The 15,874-nt window shown below is 47.2% G+C and overlaps 4 protein-coding genes across 4 annotated transcripts; all 4 read right to left on the bottom strand.

Annotated features, from left to right (window-relative positions):
* Positions 1-1,575: 1,575 nt before the first annotated feature.
* On the bottom strand, positions 1,576-6,565 carry GGS25DRAFT_495186 (uncharacterized protein). The gene is made up of 4 exons (XM_049261421.1): positions 5,960-6,565; positions 5,813-5,903; positions 2,681-5,755; positions 1,576-2,620 (listed from the first exon to the last, which is right to left on the bottom strand). Exons 1-4 carry the CDS (start codon positions 6,133-6,135, stop codon positions 1,985-1,987), a joined length of 3,978 nt encoding a protein of 1,325 aa, XP_049115697.1. The 5' UTR covers positions 6,136-6,565; the 3' UTR covers positions 1,576-1,984.
* Positions 6,566-6,719: 154 nt separating this feature from the next.
* Positions 6,720-9,335, bottom strand: GGS25DRAFT_495183 (ADP-ribosylation). Its single transcript, XM_049261420.1, has one exon. The coding sequence runs from the start codon at positions 8,663-8,665 to the stop codon at positions 6,965-6,967; it is 1,701 nt and encodes a 566-aa protein (XP_049115696.1). The 5' UTR covers positions 8,666-9,335; the 3' UTR covers positions 6,720-6,964.
* A 61-nt stretch (positions 9,336-9,396) lies between these two features.
* On the bottom strand, positions 9,397-12,630 carry GGS25DRAFT_495180 (uncharacterized protein). Its single transcript, XM_049261419.1, has 7 exons — positions 12,413-12,630; positions 11,846-11,953; positions 11,635-11,776; positions 10,527-11,038; positions 9,912-10,473; positions 9,719-9,860; positions 9,397-9,639 (listed from the first exon to the last, which is right to left on the bottom strand). Exons 1-7 carry the CDS (start codon positions 12,423-12,425, stop codon positions 9,583-9,585), a joined length of 1,536 nt encoding a protein of 511 aa, XP_049115695.1. The 5' UTR covers positions 12,426-12,630; the 3' UTR covers positions 9,397-9,582.
* Positions 12,631-14,162: 1,532 nt separating this feature from the next.
* On the bottom strand, positions 14,163-15,871 carry GGS25DRAFT_495170 (cobW-domain-containing protein). The gene is made up of 5 exons (XM_049261418.1): positions 15,642-15,871; positions 15,471-15,566; positions 15,288-15,384; positions 14,731-15,229; positions 14,163-14,678 (listed from the first exon to the last, which is right to left on the bottom strand). Exons 1-5 carry the CDS (start codon positions 15,742-15,744, stop codon positions 14,334-14,336), a joined length of 1,140 nt encoding a protein of 379 aa, XP_049115694.1. The 5' UTR covers positions 15,745-15,871; the 3' UTR covers positions 14,163-14,333.
* Between the last annotated feature and the right edge of the window lie 3 nt (positions 15,872-15,874).

The following is a 15,874-nucleotide window of genomic DNA, read 5'->3' as shown; positions in this document are numbered from 1 at the left end:
GTAGGATGTGAAAGTGAGGGGAATACCAAAGAGGTATTCAATGTTGTTTGAAGGGAAGTTGTTCGCGTTTAGACGTATTTGGGATGTATTTGTTTCCCATGTAGAGAGACAGGCTGACGGGGTGACGGGCCTTGGTGGGTTGGTACCTAGTAGGGTGGGACGCGCACAATCATAAAAGTTAGCGTAGATGTTCGGATGTACTTGATGGTCTGCAGGTCAAGTGGGCCCGTGGATGGTGGGGGAATTATAGGTACTTCGTACATACCTGTGTACCTAGGTAGGGCCTATGTAGTACTAGGTAGGCACTTGAACCTCGATTTTTGGTGAGAGTTCCAGTACCTACAATGCCTAACGTAGCACTACGCGTATGCTCCAGGGCTATGTAGACTCTAGTAGGTACTGTATGTATGTACAATACCTTGAAATTACCAGATGCGCCGTTGTAGATGCGTATTATGTATCGCGTGTCGGAGCAAATAACACTGAAGTTGAAATAACGAAAGTGCTAAGAACTTCAGAGGATACCGCAGGAGATCAGAGAATAAAGGATCTCGTTTGTAAATGGAACAAGTGTAAGAAAAAGTGGAAAAGCAGAAAGGTCGAAAGTTGAAGTTGATATGGTGAAGGTGAAGGTGAAGAAGATGGGTAGCTTCTTTTTTGCGCGCAGAGACAAAATGGACCCTGTGATGCAAGCATATGCATGTCATTCAGTAAGCGCCTAGGTTAGCAGGTTTTTACTAACGTTAAAAGTTGACTCTGTTGTGCACTTTCTAGCGCGTACCTCATACCTTAGTAACCTAACTTTACAGTTTGTACTGTGTGTATTACCTGTGTACTATCCCTGGAAAATTCAACGTTCACTGGGCAGTTTTTAAATCTTAAGGCATCTATATACGGTACATAGTTACATGGTATCGTATTGATTGTAGCACCAACCCCAGACATCTACATAGGGTTGATCGATCTGTAAATAATAAATATTACCTAGATGCCTCCAATATGCAGCATGTAGGTATATGCAACTTGTAATGACGTCAGGGTCTGGCGGCACTTTAGCATCTACATATACCTACTCGTGTACAAACTTGTATGTAATCACTCATTACATACGGTATACAACATGCGTGTAATAACATCCTTCATATACCTACATATGTACCTAACCTAGGTAGTATAATGTATATGTGTAATAACATTGAAGCTCCCTAACCTAGATACATCATTCCATCCAACACTCGAGGACCTTACCTACATGTATGTATGTATGTACATACCTAACATATCTGGAATTACCAGGATATGCGTAGGTTAGTTTAATGTTATTCAGAACAAACTCGAAAAGGGGCTTAGCAACACTTACATTACATATACATAAGCTTACGACTTTTACTCGTTAAGTACGGAAAATAAGTCATATATCTACGGAACCTAACATTAGTAATAATCCCGAATGATCGGTTCCGTGTTGCATATGCCCATATGTAGTCACTCTCAACTAATCATCCTTCTCCAATCGAATGAATGGTCTACCCCGAAACAGAAAAGCCCCTTATGCCGCATCATTCGTCATGATGCATAAAACCTACACCTGGTACAATAGCGGTCACATTACCATAATTTCCACGGGCACTACAGCTTCGTGCAAGGCTTCAACCGAAGTTTGGCTTGTCTTTTGCCTAACTACTTAGCCTATAACCTAAGCTAAGCCACGCTGGCATACCTACTACCTAGTAGTATACCTATATGAATATGCACATTTTTTGAGTCTCCTATCCATGGATGTGCTTAAGTAACAATGATGGAATGCCGTATACCTATAAACGCCCCTAATCCCTCATTAGCTGGACCATACAATATCATGATCCAACCTGAACCGTGAACACCTGTCTGATGCAACAATTGACGGAATTGCAACTGGACTCTCCAATCCATGTCCAGGAAGCCTTTCCGTAACTACCTAGGTAAGTACCTAGTTTAGTCCATGCTAGACCATATCCCGACTCATTTCGTAACTCCAACCACCATCCCGTCTCATCTTGTCCCTTGCTGCAAGGTCTTTCCGGATATCCTCCTCCGTCAACCTATCCGATCCACTCCAGTTAGCGCTAGATGTTCGGGCACGGAATTTGTGAAACCGGTCCTTGCTCTTCGCGAACACTTCCTCCATGTTGAGGGGCGCGGGTGCCCCAAAGACCTGGAATGGATCTTTGGTTTCTTGTTCGACGAGAGCCTTGCGAAGATTAGGTGAGTCAGCCCAAGCCGCAATCAAGTCCTTTCCGCCATCCTCATATTCATCGTCATCCTCATCGTCCGTATTAATCTCTGGAAGTTCAATCGACTCGCCGTTCTGGAATCGTGGGGAAGACCGTGTCGCCGACTTAGCAACTGACTTGGAAATCGTGCCTCCCTGAGGTCGTGCGGGCGTCTTGAAAGATGGTCCAGCAGGATTCGGGTTAGGTGCAAAGGGGATGTGACCCTTGGAGACTTGAGCCATATCTAACGGGTGCGCAGTCTTGACTTGGCTGTTGAGCTGACTCGTTACAGTAGCCTTGAATAGATCCCTGTTGTTCTGCGATGCACTTGCATAGCCAGAAGGGAATAACGACTTGGCCGACACATCCTGGCGGTCTGTTAGTAATATATTCACAGTATTCACACGGAGCTTCGACTAGAAACCTACCTTCTTCAAGCCACCTGATGGGCGCACAGGCGCGCCCTTCAGGCTCGGTTGCTTCTCCATCTCAACATCGTCATCAAACTCGTCTGTCATGCGCAGTCGCTTCGATTCTTTTGACTGATAGCTAGTGCCACCGCGGGCAGGTGGTTGCCGAGAGGTACCATCGTTGTGATCTTGATGCAGAGTTCGCTTGGTAGGTGCCTTGGACGCATTCGACAACGTTGTATTGATCGGACGACCAAGATCCTCCTGGGAGCGTTGGGCAGTTGAGGTCATGCGAGAAAGTGGTCGGGGACCACCGCCTTCAGCTCGACTATAGTCAGGGGGGCCATTTGGCTGACTCCGAGCCGCGGGCGGGGGGGCTCTTGTTTGCTTCGCCTTCTCAAGCATCGCTTGTCTTTGTGCATTCTTCTTTGCCTCAGCCTGCTTACGCTCTTCCTCTTTTTGTCGTTCGGCCTCGGCTTTTCGCTGTTGCTCTTGGCGTTTCTCCTCTTCCTGCATAGCAGCTCTCCTTCGTTCTAATTCGGCCTTGGCTTCACGCCGGCGTTGTGCCTCACGCTCTTCCTGTTCTTTCCGTCGCGCTGCAGCCTCAAGCGCTTTAGGCCGTCCCGTTGAAGAGGTCGAACTCTTAAGACTTTGCAGCGATTGCTTATTCTGCAGAGAAGATTGATTCGGTTTGTTCTTGGCTTGGGGCTGACCAAGTGTTTCTTGAAGATTTGCAGCAAGCGTGCTGTTAGAAGGGTGGTACTGCGAATGCTGTGAACCCATATTGACACGAATTACTGTGGGCGCCTGTTTGAGTTTGCTCACTGGCTCCTTTCCAGGTCTCATAGGCCGCTTGATCTCCCTGGCTTTGGTGGCTGAGGGAGGTGGTGCAGCATAACGAGGTACCGACGGTGGTGGCATTGTATTAGGTGCATCGATCATGTCGATGTCATCTGCTTGCTTGTCGTCTGAGGAGAGCGCTGGTGGTGCCCTTTCTTCAACGCTAGGCTGCGTCTTCAGCTTGCGCGGACTTAGCTGAGCGGACTTAGAGGGATTGGCAGGCGTTTGCAAGGCCTTCTTATCTAGTTCCTTTTGCGCGGCAAGTTGTTTCTCCATCGCAGCAATTTTTTCTTGCTCTTTACTAAAGACTCGGGCCTTTTCGCGCTCCTTTTCACGTATCTTCTCGAGCTTCTCCATTTGTTCGGCCATTCGTCGGGCTTCTTTTGCCTCCTTCTCTTTACGTTTCTCCTCCGCCTTCTCGCGCTCTATCGAGGCCCTCGTTCTTCGCCCTTCCGGTCGTACAGGGCTCGCCGGGCCTGTGAGAGCTCGAGTATCTGGAGCATGGCGAGATAAATCTGGATACAGAGGTTGTGTCTCCTTGCCTTGGGGAGATGCAAGTGAATCACTAGAGGCGATTGTGTGTAATCCCAATCTTGTAGTAGAAGGGGACAAGAGTGAGGTTTTGCCTTCAGCGCTGATAGCAGCACTACTGACCAGCAAGCCTTTCGAGCTCTTAAGTATTGATGACAACTTGTTCTTGACTTGTTTTAATGGGCTATCCTTAAAACCACGAGTTGGTGACTTCGTAGGAGTAGCTGGTCTCTCTGTCTCAGAAACCGCGGCAAGCGATTGGTTGGATATCGAGATGGCTTTCTGCAAACCAGCTCCTTCAGCACCTGTAGCTTCCTCGAGAGGCAACATAGGGACGGATGCAGACTTATGATGGCCTAGAGCATTAGGAGTTCGCTCTTGAACTGTCTGTTGTAGAGGAGACTTCGATTGACTTTGGCGTGGGCGAGTCTTAGGCCCCGCAAATTCGCCGCCACCGACGGTTTCCTTGCCAGAGACCCCTTCCATCACATCTGCAGTGTAACTCTTGGACAACCCTGGTCGTGGACTGCGGCGGTCTGAAGCATCCTCAGGTGAACCAAGTGGCTGAATCCAATCATCCTCATCATCAGGGAAAGCACCTGGGGTTGTTGGCTTCTTTGGTGAAGACTGAAGTTTAGACCGGAACGGAGACCGCGCGGCCGTGACCGGAGCTGCCTGGGCAGCAGATGGATCCAGAATGGGCTTCGAAGGCTTTGAATTATGCTGCTGTACCTGGCCCAGTCTGCTAATTTGGTCCTGAAGGCGCTGAGTATAAGTCTTGTTGTGGGTAGCTGCCTGCTCTGGCGCCTGCTGCTTAGGCTTGCCAGTAAATGGATCTTCATCAATATCCATATCATCATCGTTCCCTTCATCGGAGAGATCATGCCTTGCATTACCTAGGCTCTTCCCGCCGGTATGTCGATTGTAGTAACTGGTTCTGTTCTGCTCTAGATGGCTAGTTCTTGAAGTCCGATTACCGATACTCTTATGAGTAATAGGCTCCCTTGCAGGCAAGGATGCGAAATTCAGACTGCTCTTCCGTACAACGGGTCGGATAGGGCTTGAGCCTTCGGAGCCGGATCCTAAAGCCTCCTCAGGCACAGTTTCCATACCTTCCGGTTCAGATAGATGGCCCTCTGAGCTTGGGTGTGCATTTTCAATGGCAGAAGGCTTCGCAAGAGACATATCAGGCGAAGACTGGGGTGATCTTAAAGGTGAGCCTGCTGGAGTAGTACTCTCGTGAGATACCATCTTTTTGGTAGGGGCCTCGCTTGCTCCCACATGGGCAGTAAAGTACTGAGTGTCATGATCACCAACGTTCATCTCAAACGTAGGATTTGGTGAGTGCTGGATTGGACTACCCTGCTCCTGGGGGTCAGAGGAGGTGTGAAAAGGGATGTAGTCACCCTGTGAGTTTGCCTGCATATCGAAAGCTTCTGTCGCTTCATCCTCGAACGTGCGGTCGATATCCATCGGTTCCTGAGACTGGCTACCATGATATCCAGAGTCTATCATGGAAGCTGGGGGTTTGGGGACGGTGGATACTGGTGGGGCTGCGCGTCTCGAAGGACTTGGGGGAGGAGCTAGTCTTGCGGGTGATGGTGATGGTTGGGGGTCTGCTGGAATTTCAATCCTAGGTGTGTTATTTCGATTGATGTTGGGTATAGAAAATGGATTTTGAGCCCCCTTTGGTGTAGCAGCAGAGAAGATATTAGATAGCGGCTACGAGTTGTTAGTGGCGCTGATACAGTGAAGAATTAGTAGTAGAGGTGGACTCACAACACGAGCTTCCGTCGCGTTTACTTTCCGAAGAGTTCGCGGAGTCTTACCCCGTAACTTTCCCGGTGTTTTGAAAATCTCGGCAACATTGCTACATCAATTGTTAGTTTAATGTGTATCCCGGACAAGTTTAGGTGTTTCACGCACATCTGGTTCTCACTAAATATCTCGGCCATATGCTCATTCAGCCAATCCAAGTCATTTCGGGCAGAGAAGGTGAATTCTTCAACTTCTGACTGCGCAATTTGTAAGGCAGATGATCTCTCCTCCGAGATCCAAGGCGCGGAGCCAACTGGCAAACGCGCCCCTCGTGGTCCTGCCATCGCAACTGTGGTGAAAAAGACGCGTCGGCCGTGCGTCGGGTCGCGTATAATCGCGCGGCAAAGGTTGAAGAAAAAGCTTTATTAAACGCGGCGTTTCAAATAAACATGGCTCGAATGTTGATTGACAGGATAGATTGGGTATGATAGAAAGCGAGAGCTTGAGCAATGGGTTTCACTGGTCGAGGAAAAGGTGTAATTAGGTAGGTAGGCAGGCTGGTTGAATAATTTTTTGGGTGTTTGGGGTTTGGCGAAGTTGTAAAGTGGAAGAAGGAATCAGTCAAAGACCTAAGGTAGGGATTCGAGGTTGTGGGCAGCGGTATCGATTGCCGAAAAATGATTGGTCAGTTACAAACCGGGTGTAAACAGAGGAGCTTGGACCATCGACTTACATTACTATTAATGTCATTAGTGCACTCGGTTATTAGAATTTCAACGGTGCTAGGCATTAGAATAATGCTGTATGTGCACATTCTTTATTTTATACAAAACACTAACAACCTTCAATTTCCAATTTCCCAAGATTATTTCATAAATAGGATTAAGCCCCTCCTTGTTCGTCATCTGTGTCTTAATTTAGACATAACCAATATTCAATACATACCGTTATTACCGTATATTGGTTATGTACCATTACATTGGGGCAAACATATGAGCTTAAGATTGCCCTTATCACATTATCCATGTCTCTCATATCCATTTTATCATCCATAGATCGTCATCTATCTATCTCATCGTGTTTTAATTATGTACAGTAAGTAGGTATGGCGAATACCTACATGTATTCCAAGGCTGTTGGATATTAACTACATTGGTAATTATGCAACTTGTATTATGCTACACTGCTCTCCCCTTGAATCATCAACAGATCCAGACCTAAATCCCCATCATCCTCCTCCTGCCCATCCCCATTATCATCATCATTATTCTTCCTAGGATCAGGTATTCTGTTCCACTCTTCCGTCTGTGCCATCTTCGGACCATACCACATCTTCTGTATGGTATATTCATCCGGGGGCAGCTCACCGTCCGCACCAGCAGCATCCATCTCTTCCGCAACCTTGACCCAGCTCCAGAAATCCAAGTTCGACTTGTCCTTGATCTCCTCGCCCCGGAGCGCCTGGTAATCGCCATACTCCTCGTCATCCTCGTCGACCTCGCCAATCTCCTCCACCACGAACCTGCCTCCGGTGGCGGGTCCGTAGCCATACGGAAAGTACTTGGCTGCTCTGGCCAAGGAGGCCGCCTTCTCGCGCTGGACATCCCCGGGCCAGCGGACCTCTTCCACCAGCCTGTGGTGCGTTTTCTGCGTTTCAGGGACGAATTCTGTCGGGTCCCTCGGGATATTCTTGAAATGCAGTAAGTTGTCCTGGCCCCAGTCGATGTGGATCACGTAGACTGGGAGGACCTGTGCGCTGTCGAAGACTATGTACTCGAGGTTGCGGTTGGCGACGTGAGACTCGGACCCGGGGTACGGTTCCGTCTGGTCGCGCCAGTTGTCTTCTCGGGACACTTGCGCGGTGCGTCCCATAAGCGTGGCGCAGACGATTAGCTTGATGCCGAAGTACTCGTTGGGATTAGTAGCATGGCACCTGTAGCCCGTGTAATTGAGCGAAAAGTCCGGATTTGGCGAAGTGTAGATGCCCTGACCATATGTCGAGCCACAGCGGATCTGGTGTGCCTCGCCCGTTCCAGGAATCGGTTTTCCGGGCTTGAGAAACCCGTGACGCACTATGGACGGTACGAACTGTCTAGCAGTCCCGTGGAAAGTAACGTGGGGCTTTGTGAGATATTCCACAAAGGCTTCCTTCCGCTTGCCATGATGTGCAGGCGGGACGCACTTACGGAGTGAATAATACGACTGTTTCTCCAACTTTTCCGCCATTGCTTCTTGCTTCTTATGGAATCTACGAACCAGGTCCTTTCTCAGGATTTCCTCCACGTGAAGAATTCGATATTCCGGCGGGATCTGAGAGCAAATCTGCTGTGGCGTCTTTCGTAGATAGTGGAAGGCAATGTCGCTAGACGTTATTATCGCATTCGCCGGCTTCTCCTTGAAAGGGAGGGCCTTTCGGGGATCCGGAGGCTTAACTTTTTCCCTGCTCGCCAATATCTCGCGCCACATCTTAACATGAGCAACCGTCTCCCTAGCGAGCTCCAGGACAACCATGACAGGTTCGAAAACCCCCATTGTGCTGCTGTCTTCATCTCGCCTCTTCCATCTCGAGATATTATTCGTAGCTGAGGACGTCTGCACGATCTGTCTCAGTTTCATACGAAGTTCGTCAACAACCTTCCTGGACATCGACCGGTTTTCTATCCTCCACTCAACCGATCTAGCTGGGTATGCTGAATCTGCTGTGACATGGAGATCCAACTCATCGTGTTTGAAGACAACTTCACGGTCAAGAGGTGCTGCTAACCGCTGATCCTCACTCAGCAGCCCAGCCTTGATTAGTTCATCTGTCTCGAAGCCGCGTAAAAGCGACAGTTCGACAAGGTCGTCTTCGCTTAATTCTGTACTGTCAGTCATTGTAAGTACCAAAGGTACGTAACCTAATCAGCTGCAAATAGCTTCTCCGCGAACGTGAAAAGGAGGGTAAGTAGGTAAATAGGCATAAATCCTTTGCACTAGAGCTTGGAAAGAAGGGGTTTAGCCAGTCCTTTGCTTGAGTCTTTCCCTAAAATAAACTACTCCAGGAAGAAATAAAGGAAGACTTTACCAAGAAATTTATATGCCTGCCTAGGTAAAATAGCAATGTCATTCAACTGTAGTGGATAGCGAAACACACATGCTTGTCAGCTCTTTGAGTCATGCCGGCACATACCTATAGAAACTATCTATCGCCAGCACAAACTGCCCTCTTGGGGAAAGCAAAGCTGACATGGTGGAGTGATGGATCGGCACATAGCTGCCTATACCTGATGTTATAGCTAGATGTTAGCTGCAAGAGTTCAGCTTAGAGAATACTAGTTAGGGGGTTCCTTCGTCCAGTCATATCTATTACGCAACCATACATACATGATTGAATTGTCGGTCTGTGTGTCTACCAACTCAAAACATATACCTAAATATTACGATGGTGATGATGATCAATCTTGAATATCCACACAAAGCAAAGACCAAACAACAATGCATGAGTTACAAAGCGACAATAAGTTGGTCGCATGATACGGTCAGTATAAGCCAACTTGAATCTACGGCTTACCTTTGAAATGAAAAACATACTAGGTACCTAGCCAGAGAGGAACTACAGCATAGGATGGATTTAGAAATCCTGTATTGATGATTTGATACCTGGAAAGTCTGTACGAACGCCTATCTGCCGACTTGGGTACTATGCCATGACTACCGGTGCACAAAAGCCATCAGTAACCGCAATTAACCATGTCCCCAGGGTTTCGTATTCCACAAATCAACGCCAGCTAACACTCCAACGCCCTCACTCGTCACGATAGAGCCGCATTGCTAGTCTCCAAATCTGCATAGTGGAGAGTGAGAGTACGCTATAAACGGTGTTAATACATATTTTCATGATCGTAACTCCGCAACGAACAAAAAACGTGGCAAGGTGCCATGACTTACTCGTTCTTTACGCCAATCTGTAGTGTTCCAGATGATGTAATAGCCTTCCTCATGTTGCGTACTGAGTATTCGTGGCTGCATGATCTCGTCCTTGGTCAACCAAATCTTTAACTTTTTATGCCATCGCCACGCACGATTATACCTAATATATGTTAGTATTGGGACATGGGGAGGATAGACAAGATGTTCATACAATTCATGCGCAGCCAGGTGCTGTTTGAGATCCCCAGGACAGCTGTAGAAGATCCACATCAGCGTCTCTTCGTTAAAGTTGCTGATCTTGTTTTCCAGAGGCTGAACGTTGTTTACGTTGTAACATTCGGGTAACCGGAACTCGGGGATAGCTGGTCGCGGGGCAGCATCATTAAAAAGCGAGAAAATCTGGGTTGACAAAGGTTGGGGAGAGGTGAGGTCTACACCCAGAGTTGTGGGATCTAATCCAGTGATGGCCGCGTTGAAGTCCGGGTAGTTATTCATTAGCGTGCGAAGGCCCTTGATTCCCCATTTATCAATAGGTGCCATGCCTGACAAGGGATCATGCACGGATGTCTGGTCGTCCTTCTCGTCGGTGCTCTTTCCGGGTGTATCATTGCTTCCGATGGCACCAAGCGGGTTCCTGCCATCTACCAACGTCGTTGGATCTTGGGCAGATGACTGAGAGGCTAAACTGTCTTCTCGGAAGCCTGGTGGTTTGGATCGACCCTCATCGTTAGCTCCAGACCCAGCACTTCTAATCTCCTGCGGCCGCGAAGCACCTTTAGATGTATTAGCACATAACAGCGACACTACCTATATACCAGTCACGTACCCGGCGCGTTGGACCCATCCGGAGAACGGATTTCCGTCGTTCGTGTGTTGGCGGACAACGCGTTTAGCAGCCCGTTGCCAGGTCTAGGGCCTTGTAAGGAGCCTTGTAAGGAGCCCTGCAAAGAGCCCTGTAAAGGCCCCGGGGCTGCACCTCCTTGAGCACCAAATCCGAGTGTTGACATCAAATTCGATGCGCGCTCCTGGCCAATCTCTCCATTGCCGTTTCTAATGTTGTTGTTATTTAAGGGCGGGAAATCATCAATGCTGTTAGGTTGGGGTTGTGACGACTGAGCCACATCTCTTTGGCTGCCAAAGCGGTATTGACCTTGATTGGAACCCATCCGAGAAGAAGAGAAAAAGTCGTCCTGTTGCGTATGTTGAGAGGAAAGTGGGGTGGGTTGCTGATTCCTCTGTATCGTTCCACTCATGCCCCTTGATCCTGCAGTTGACCATAACGAGGAGGAGCTTGCGCTTGGTAGTTGCGAGTTGTTGGATAGAGACGGAAATTCGCTACTAGAAAAGTTAGCTTTAGTATTATGGATCATCTTATGTAGATACACAGTAGACGAGAGAAAGAGGAAAGCTTGGGGATAAGTGCGTGTTGAGTTCCAGTGGTGCAGGCACAAAATATTTTGGGCAATGTGTAGTAGTAAGTGTTTACCGCATAGCGGAAGTGCCTCGCCTATGCGTAGGATGGCTGGCAACCTCCTCTTCATCTGACTCGGGGCCGAGTTTAACAACAGAAGCATATGATGAACCTTCCACAGCTCCTGGAGTCAAGGGGCGACTAGCAAATGGGACATTTGCTGAACGATTCTTGTGCACCAGTCTAGGCTTTTTTGCGTTGGACATGGTAGAGCCCCATGGGCCTCGAGGACCCGTAATCATGATGTAGTGCTGTTCAAAATACCGATAGTGTGTAGAAGTGAATAGAGGGATCGATGCAAATTGAAGGTGGTGCGGAAGTGGGTAGGTAGGAAAATAATGCAGCTAAAATCGTGATTGTCCATGCCGCATTGTGTGAGCCTGAATCTGCAGGCGCAAAGCCAGTTGCAAGGAAATCAAACAGAAAGAAAATAAACATAAAAAGATAAATAAAAATTACCTACGATAAGTCAAGTGGTGTTGCCGGCTGGGAACCACTCAGGCTTTGTGCAAAACTAAGGTTGCCGCCCAGTTGTCGTGACGACGTCTGAAGACTTGCACCCCCCATAGGAACACCACCAAAGGCCCATCCAGCTCCGTTGTTCGCTTATTTTATAGAACAAGACATCAGCTTCGGATCTAGTAGTAACTAGTGCCCAGAACGCATTACCATACCTAGTTTTCCGTTTGGTAATCGATTTGATACTGCTCTACCTGGTTGTTGGGGCTGTTGCTGGCCACCGAATCCAGTCGGTATCCCTCGAAGGGTTTGTGGCACGGCACCTGAGGATGTCCAGCATTAGCTAAATTCACGATATTTCTCCATAAGTACAATGAGCTTAGATGTGATATTTCAAAAGGTCCCTTTGCAGCCATAGATATTGAAGGTTATATTCCAACGCGCAGCGCGCAATAAAAATGCTCGACAGGTTTCATAGGTTTGATAGGTCATACTGAGGCCAGATGAAGCCAGCCGAGGCCGACTCTACGAGAAGGCTGTGGAGGCCAGACTGAGGAACAGTAAGACAAGAGGACCTCTTTCCAGGGTCTTACTCGGTGCCATCTTGTATGTAGCCAGGTATAGTTTGTTAAAGTCGTAGCGGGGTATTTAAAGTCGGTTCATAGAGATCGGACGATATATAGGTAGGCAGGGGCGACAGCGACAGCGACGTAGTCGGCAAGGCAGTTCAAGGCAAACAGGCGGGGCACGAGAGGCAGAGGGGGAGATAGGGTGAGCACTACCTGGTCGATTCATGACTACGATGCCACAACTAAAGGATTCTTGGTGAACTCTCTTAAAGGGGAAAGGATTTGGATTGATTTAAGGATCGTATCGTATTCGGGAAGAGCGATATGGTGGGTAGTTATCCGGGTGTGGGAAGTTCGAGATATGTAGTTGAAGTTGGTGTTTCTTCATTAAGATTTAAGATTCTACTTGCGAAATGGTCAGGGAAGCTTTGCGATCGCAGGTTAGGAAGTTTTACTGGGGTTTACCAGTTCTTATGTATAAGCTAGTCCTAAGCCCGTTAGCCGCTCCACTCTTACCTCTCTCTAACTGGACATGAGCACGCTTGAGCACGGCACTACGTAGCACTAGGCTTATGCGTCTTTTCCCCGGCCCAGCCCAGCATCAGCCTCGCGGCTTCCAACCTTTTTTTCTCTTTTTTTTAAGTGTCCTTATCCAATGGTTGGGGATCCCCACACTGCAACTTCCCGAGAGTCATTTCAATGCTCCCCATGTGCATACCTGTACCTGGTACTGTGTATTGAACTGTTGGTTATTATTGGTTCAATCATTGATGTTTGCATTTATCAGAGATGATATCATCAACAACATTGAACTTTACATCCATATGTACCCATGTACGTCCAAAGTATTCAATTACTTACCTTCAATGTTGCAGCATTGCTTACTACCTAAAGTAATACGGTCTATGTTTAGGTATCACTAACCTGGCTACTTACCTAAGGTTACATATTTAGGCACACATGCAAAGGCAACACTCAAACGCCCGTAGTATCTAGCAGTCACCTAAACAAACAGGAAACAGAAATGCATGGCAATTTCCAATCCTTTACACAATTCTACCAGTGACCCTCATATATCTACATACATTCTCATCATAATGGCCAGGCATGAATACTCATCTACTGGTCAGTTGCTGCTGCTGCTTCACCGGCAAGATAGTCCCATCATCCAGTGCTTCCCATACATCCTAACCTAGCTGGCTTTCATGTCATACTTCAGATCATATATGCTTAAACCAATATCATCTTAAGGCTCTATATTGAGTTACGTGACAACTTTAGGTAGGCAGCGAAAGACTCGCTGTCGGCACCGTAGTATCCAGAAGGCAGGATCTCACGTTCTGTACTTGTCGATTCAGTTGTCACATTTGCATTACCATATTGTGTACCAGAGTGAGTTTCTATGTGTCTGGAAGGATCAAAGTTTGGCCTTATGTCGTCCTGGTTTGAAATATCAAGTGGCGATATATTGGATGTCATACCTGTGGACCGGTTCTTTGGGGATACTGGTGCACCTAGACCACCTATCCGGCCCTTGGGCTTTTCCCAAACCCTACCATGAATAACCTTATGGATAATGGGGCTAGATTTGTGACTCATACGCTTATACTCGTCTATCGTTAAATGGTGGTCTTCCCGAGTGGATGAGATATCGATGCCCCTGTTATTGATCTCTTTATACTCGGCATAGTTCTCAACGACTTTCGTCTGATTCTCATACCAGGCCGGGCTATCACTAATATCTCGAGCTATAATATTTCCGCAAAGCGGACAAATTTGTCCAAGCATCTTATTCTATCAGCACTAAATGATTTATTTGAATTCAAGATGTATGGCTCATGAAAGAAAGTGAGTAATTCGAGACGATTCCGGAGTAGAGTCTTGGGAGATTCAGATTGAAGCCAACTTGTAGAGACGAATGGGTGTTCATCACTGTTATGACTCAAGAGGTCAAAATTTGAAGTGCTGCATTGAATTAATTATCAGTCTCATTTCATGGCTGCCGCTGTGTATCGTGGGCTCGTTATATATCAGGACAGCACATATAGTCTTTGAACTATGAGACATTGGATGAGACTCAAACTTATTATGCAACATGAGAGTCATCAGAAAGTCTTATGACGGTGACCTGGTGCTATATATTCTGGAGTGTATGTAGCAGGCTTGTCTCAAAATCGATGCCCTTCAGACCCCTTCCAATAAGGACAAGTTTTCCCAGCTGGGGAATGCCGTCACAGGAATCAGATACTTGCTCCCCATCAAGAATCACAAATACCTCTCTAACACCTTGAACCATCTTCACATCACCATCTTTAAAGACTAAGCGGGCTTTTAAACGATGGATTTCGATTGGTTCTGTTAGATTAGTCGTCTCCCCGGGCACCTGGCAATCCCAAAGCAAAGACCTAAGCCACCTGTCGACTAGCTCGAGTTGTTCGGAAGTCAGGAGTGGTACGTTGATAGAGACCGTAGAAATTGTCTATGAGAGCATTAGCTTCGGTTTCTACCCCTAAGGTATATGTTTGACGAACAGGGTCAAGATGACTGTGCCCCTTTCCTGTAGTATCTAATGCCTCAACTTGATCATATGCGTGTAAGTCAAGCAGAACACCCTCTAGCTGAGGCACGACACTTTGATTGGTCACGTGGATCTTTGCAAGGCCATTGATAGCCTGTATTCGTGCTTTGACGTTCTCAAGCTCTGCCGGTTCTACCAAGTCGGACTTATTTATGACGATGATATCAGCGTGAGATATTTGAACATGAGCGGTAGTCATGAGAGGTCCATGACCATCGTAGTCTTCGTGGCCTTCAACTTTCCCTGATGGGTCGTCTAAGCTGCGTAATATGTTTTTCGCATCTACTAACGTGACGATGCCATCTAAGTAGATGGTACTTCCTAGCCCGTCGTCAACCCAGAATAAAGGGGCTATATTGCCAGGATCGGCAAGGCCTGTGGTTTCTAGCAAGATGTAGTCGAATGTGCCTTTCTTCTCCATCAACGACTCGATTGCATTGACTCCGGTATCCCTATGCCCCCATTAGAATGGCTGCCTATTTATTAACAAGGAGTGAGTGTGAGTAGTACTTGACGGAGCAGCAAATACAACCATTACCGACGTCGAGCCATTCTTCTACTTGCTCACCACCCTTATTTACTGTGAGAGACTTTTCAATATCAAGTGCTGGGTTGAAGTAAGCCTATGAATGAGCCAATATTATAAATAAAAATAATGAGAATGAGAATAAAAGTTGAGCTCTGATTACTGACAGTCGCCAAACTCGTTCATTATGATAGCAATCTTCTTGCCATGGCGCGCAGTCAGAATGTAATTGAGAAGAGTAGTCTTTCCAGCTCCAAGGTAGCCTACTTGATGTATGAGTATTTGTTCAGATGTCTTATGATATATGATTACTGCATTATCTGTAGGTATAAACTTGCCTGTGACAATGGTTATGGGCACCTTAACAGGCTTCTCCTCTGGTGGGGGCGTCTTGGCCTCAACATCGACAAGCTCGGGGGGAACATCTTCGTCAAAGTTCATGGTTATGATTTTGGGTAGAAAGGATTCGGTTATTGTAACCCAGTGACTCTTTGGTCTTTCTACTATGTAATCCTTATGGATAGAATAGATGATGACCCAAGGTGTATGTATGCACCTAGGTTATAATATT

This window comes from Hypoxylon fragiforme, assembly GCF_022984875.1.
Source record: "Hypoxylon fragiforme strain CBS 206.31 chromosome Unknown GGS25scaffold_6, whole genome shotgun sequence".
Lineage (NCBI taxonomy): Eukaryota > Fungi > Ascomycota > Sordariomycetes > Xylariales > Hypoxylaceae > Hypoxylon > Hypoxylon fragiforme.
The sequence above is the reverse complement of the archived record's forward strand: the minus strand, read 5'-3'. Positions and strand labels throughout refer to the sequence as shown.

Excerpts from the sequence above, each read along its gene's own strand:
- GGS25DRAFT_495186 (XM_049261421.1), bottom strand. The coding sequence starts at position 6,135 with ATGGCAGGACCACGAGGGGCGCGTTTGCCAGTTGGCTCCGCGCCTTGG. Across the intron at positions 5,756-5,812 it reads ACGCGACGGAAGCTCGTGTT|CCGCTATCTAATATCTTCTC; the intron begins GTGAGTCCACCT and ends AACAACTCGTAG. Across the intron at positions 2,621-2,680 it reads CATCAGGTGGCTTGAAGAAG|GATGTGTCGGCCAAGTCGTT; the intron begins GTAGGTTTCTAG and ends ACAGACCGCCAG.
- GGS25DRAFT_495183 (XM_049261420.1), bottom strand. The coding sequence starts at position 8,665 with ATGACTGACAGTACAGAATTAAGCGAAGACGACCTTGTCGAACTGTCG.
- GGS25DRAFT_495170 (XM_049261418.1), bottom strand. The coding sequence starts at position 15,744 with ATGAACTTTGACGAAGATGTTCCCCCCGAGCTTGTCGATGTTGAGGCC. Across the intron at positions 15,230-15,287 it reads TGTATTTGCTGCTCCGTCAA|GGATACCGGAGTCAATGCAA; the intron begins GTACTACTCACA and ends ATGGGGGCATAG. Across the intron at positions 14,679-14,730 it reads GGCACAGTCATCTTGACCCT|ACAATTTCTACGGTCTCTAT; the intron begins GTTCGTCAAACA and ends ATGCTCTCATAG.
- GGS25DRAFT_495180 (XM_049261419.1), bottom strand. Across the intron at positions 10,474-10,526 it reads GGATGGGTCCAACGCGCCGG|GTGCTTCGCGGCCGCAGGAG; the intron begins GTACGTGACTGG and ends ATACATCTAAAG. Across the intron at positions 9,861-9,911 it reads CACCTGGCTGCGCATGAATT|GTATAATCGTGCGTGGCGAT; the intron begins GTATGAACATCT and ends AACATATATTAG.